Source organism: Neophocaena asiaeorientalis, unplaced genomic scaffold, assembly GCF_003031525.2.
Source record: "Neophocaena asiaeorientalis asiaeorientalis breed wild unplaced genomic scaffold, Neophocaena_asiaeorientalis_V1.1 scaffold67, whole genome shotgun sequence".
NCBI classification, from domain to species: domain Eukaryota; kingdom Metazoa; phylum Chordata; class Mammalia; order Artiodactyla; family Phocoenidae; genus Neophocaena; species Neophocaena asiaeorientalis.
In genome coordinates, this window is record NW_020173731.1 from 12,350,529 (window position 1) to 12,355,019 (window position 4,491).

The window sequence follows — 4,491 nt, forward strand, 5'->3', positions numbered from 1 at the left end:
GTATATTTATTCTTGAAGAGAAGCGTGCTAGGGTCAGGCGGCAGCCAGGCTTCAGACCCTGCTGCTGACAGGGAACGGGGGCCATGCCACATGCCCGCTTATCTCTAAGCCTCCAGTGCAGAACTGGCTCGCCCCATTGCTGAGACTGATGGAGGAAAGGAGATGCCGTGCTCAACTCCTGGCCCCGCTCCTTGCTAGCTGCATGAAGATTTGGACAAGTCACTAAAATTCTTGAGTCTCAGTTTCCTCATCTGTGAAATGGGGATATTAACTGCCATCTTATGGAGCTCTCAAGAAAGTCAAATGAAAAAATGGATGAAAAACCCTTTGAAAACTCAAATTCATTTACAAATGAGAGGAGATGGTGGTGACACTGTGTTGGCCCCTTGGCTGCCTTTAGGGACATGACGAGGGAGGAGGGAAAATGTTTCCCAAGGTCTCCCCTTTGCTGGCTCCGTAGCCTTCGCTGGAGGACGTCAGCAGGGGCCCTGTTGTTCAGCCATCTGAGGTGTCCTCCCCCTGCCCACTTCTATTCCTCCAGCCCCAGGGAGTAGCTGCACCATCCCAGCCCTTCCCCACGTTGATCAGGACAGGCTTTCCAGGGCCTACGTCCTCCTCCCTGGGGTTGCCCCCCATGAAGGGGGCCCCTCTCCAGGAAGATGGGCTATAGACAAACCCCTTGGGGCCCAACTCTGGTGCCCAGTGCTGTAATCTGAGAGTCAGAGGAAGAGGGCCCAGATTCAGGAGGGTTCAGTTCTGAGCTTACGGGTGGGCTCCATTGTTAGGGGAGGTATTGTTAGTTGCTATTTTATACTCCTGTGGGAGCAGTTTAAAACCACAATTAAGAGGAGATCAGAAGTCTTTCACATAACAGCATTTAACAGTGTAAGAATAATAGTAATATTAATAACAGTAATTATTATAACTATACTAGAATAATAAGAACAATGGCTCGTTATTTACTATGAGCCAGGCACCTGGTTCTATGCACCTCACATGCGTTTACTCACTAATTCTCATTATATCTTTACGTGATAGGTACTATTATCATCAAAGGAACTGAGGCACAGAAAGGGTGAATAAAATACCTGTCTCATGGAGCTAGGATGAAGCCCAGGGCGCTCTGATTTTATAGCCTGAGCTCTTAACCTACCAGTTTCAATGGGGATGATACCGCCCCCTAGGGGTGATTTTGGAAATTTTCAGGGGAGCTTAAGTTGTCTCAGGGCTAAGGGGGCAAAACTCTTACTGGCATTTGGTGGCTGCAACGCACAGGGCAGGTTTCCAAAATAAATAATTGCTTTCTGTCCTGCACAACTTTAAAATGTACAAACGGACTAAACCCACTACCAGCATGTCAGTCATACTGGAATTCATAATAGTCCTAACAAGTTTTTATAAGCTAAGTTTTTTTAAAAAATAAGTTCTATGAATAACTCAGTAAGTTAGGAGATGGTCATTATGGAGAAGGCTCTTAAGTGGAATAAAGACATTGTCTCAAAATTGTTGAATAATCTACTCCACGCGTTGTCTACACAGTGTATTCTAACATTGCAACTACCGTATATTTGGTTCCAATGCAGCAGGGTCTTACTGAATAAGCAAAGAGGCTGACTGAGAACAGTTGACAGAGGATCTCTGAGAGAACCTCATTAGAGCAAAGATACTTGAAATGCAAGGGGTCTCCTTGGATCTCCTCAAGAAATGTTTTTAGAAATTATTTCATATTATTGCCTCCTTTATATTTTTAAAGTTTTTTTACAGCCCAAAGACGAACACCTACGTTGTAACAATTATATGTGGAAATGTTTGGGGGAATTGCCTGTTGTTTTTCTATTTTTCTCTGACACTGTCCCAGGGGTCCACATTCAATTTCTCTAAACGGCTTATATCACCACGTCTCTTTCCAATCCATCCGCTCTTCCCCATTGCCTATTGGAAATATATGATCTCCAAGGCCTTTTAAGGTCGCACAGACTGCATTTTGCCTCAACACATGATGGCGTTTCAAAACACAGATCTATGTGTCTGTGACATGTCGCCACTACCCCACCCCGTGTGGTAACATGGGGAGCTATTTAAACGACACGCACAACAAACGCAGTTTTTGGTTGGTTTGTTTGTTTTTTGGCTGCGCAGCACGGCTGGCGGGATCTCAGTTCCCTGACCAGGGATTGAATCCGGGCCATGGCAGTGAAAGCCCTGAACTCCCTCAGTTTGTTTGCATTCACATGGCGTTTCCTCAATGTCTCCACCTTGCCATCTATAACTTGCTTTGCTATGTTATCTCTACTTCAGTGAAGTTTATTTCCCTCTTCTTTTATATGCAAGGACCTCTGGTCTGTTTTTACTTAGCTAACATTAGTTTTTATTCTAGTTTTCACTCCCTGCTGTTCTTTTCATCTTCTTTTATGGAGAGAGGGGTTATTTGGGTTTTTTGGAGAGGTGGTGGTATATAATGGTGGCCTATTTCTCTTAAGTTCAAACTTATTACAAGTAGGTGCAAGCAATCTGCCTACTTACGTCTTCTGTTAAGTCTTGCCTGAACACATATACTGAGAGACATTGTGTTGTATTATAATTTTTTCTTCTTTATTATAATTAGCATTGAGGGTTTTTTTAATGATGTATGTAGACTGGTCATATCATCTACGAATTGCACTGCAGGATAGAGGGGACATTACAGAGGGAATGCTGGCTCTAATGGGACTGAGAACCACTGCTCTACAATGAGAGAAAGGATGTTAGGAACTGTCCAGCCTCTCTTTTTTTCAGGCCCACAGAGGGTGGAAAGGATACAGCCACATCTACACAACTGGTGGGTGGATTAGAACCAGGCTTCCTGAATCGTTGTCCAGCCCTACCCTAAGCCTAAATTCATCTTTCATTTTCCATAGCTCAACTTCACAGTCCAAAGTTGGGCACTGCTGGAGGAAAGGAGGTCGAAGCCCTCCGTGTCTAACTCCCTTGGGACATTTTTGCCCTAGATTCAACCGAATCTGGCGCTCTCCTAAGGCTGCCAGCAACAGGTTTTACTCGGTTGTTTGTCGCCCCTAGTGTCTAGCGTGGGTACTGGCACAAAGCGAGCAAACTACTTACAAGATGAATTTAGTACTTTTCCAGAGAGAAACAGATCCCAACTCTTCCCACACCTTCCACCAAGCCAGTAAGGAATCCAGGTACTTCCTAAATCCCAATTCTTCCCTAAAGAGTCCAAATTTTGCAAAAGAGATGGAAACAGCTGAACTCAGCCTCAGGGCATGGGGTGGTGGGGAATACAGGGGTCAGATGGGAGTGGCCTTCTCCGAGTGGGCGGAGCGCGTGGGTGGGAGCAGTGCCCTCTGGGAAGAACCCGGAGGGAGACTCCTGACTTTAAGCAGCCCTGTGTGCGCGCGCGCGTCTGTCTAGGGGGAGTTGATGATTTACCAGAGGCTCATTTCACAACTTACCAAGGGTCAGCTTCCCTTGGGCATGTACAAGTTCGGTCCTCTGGGCTCCTCACCCCTTGCCAGCTTCCACCCGGAAGGTCCCCCAGGCAGCCCGCAGCATGATCTCCATCACCGAATGGCAGAGTGAGTGCGAGGGGCCGGTGCTGTCGAGGGGGCTGGCTGGACCGGCTAGGGTGGGTCAAGATGCAGCCCCTCCCAGCCGGGATCTTTCTCTGGGGAACCTGCAAGGCGACCTCTGGAGCTAGTGGCTGGGAGCTGCCCTGTTGGCATCCTTCAGGCAGCACGGCCAGGGCAGGGTGTGGCTCCCTGCCTTCCAGGGGTTGGGGGGTTGCCCAGGGCCCCCAGGTAGCCAGAGGCTGGTGCCTGGAGGAACTGGCAAGTTCACCACTCAGGCTGGTCCCTTCCCCATTCAGGATTCTTAAACATGGGATACTACAAGGGTGGACCTAGAAGGCCTCTGCCTATTGAGACATCTTTCCCCCACAAACTCCTAGGGTATCCTGTGGCCCTGGCTCCTTCTTATCAGAAACTAAACTCAAATCCCCTCCCCAAATCACTCTGTCCTCACTCCTAAATATCTTTCCCCTTTATTCAGGGAAGAGGGCAGGGAGGTAGTCCCAAGGTCCAGGAGAAGTGGTGAAAACTGTGGCTCTCTAAGTTTCATTTGGGTGAGTTACTTAAAGCCAGTGTCTTATCTGTGAACTGGAGATAATATTCATTCATTCACTGAACAAATTTGTCTCCTTTATGTACCAAGCACTGTTTGGGGCACAGGGTATGCAACAGTGAATGGAACAGACATATTCCCTGCTTATGTTCCAGAATGAGGAAACAGGTAATTAGCAGATGAAGTCAGTATGTAGTATGTCAAATGGTGATACCTCCCTCTGGACAAAAATAAAACAGGGTAAAGAGGCTTCGGAGTGCGGGGTAGGAGGGGTGACTGTTTTGTATAGAGTGGTCACTAAGCTTACCTGGGAAGGTACTTTTATACAGAGACCCATAGGAAGTGAGGGAGCAAAGCCACGCAGCTGTCGGGGGC

General features: G+C 47.3%; 1 protein-coding gene across 2 annotated transcripts in view; it reads left to right on the forward strand.

Moving 5' to 3' along the window:
* Positions 1-3,389: 3,389 nt before the first annotated feature.
* GOLT1A (golgi transport 1A) overlaps positions 3,390-4,491 on the forward strand; it is a 13,565-nt gene continuing 12,463 nt past the window's right edge. For both annotated transcript variants that reach the window (XM_024750934.1, XM_024750935.1), the window contains exon 1: positions 3,390-3,572. In XM_024750934.1, coding sequence (XP_024606702.1) covers positions 3,548-3,572 — 25 coding nt within the window. In that variant the 5' untranslated portion in view covers positions 3,390-3,547. The remainder of the gene's footprint in view (positions 3,573-4,491) is intronic.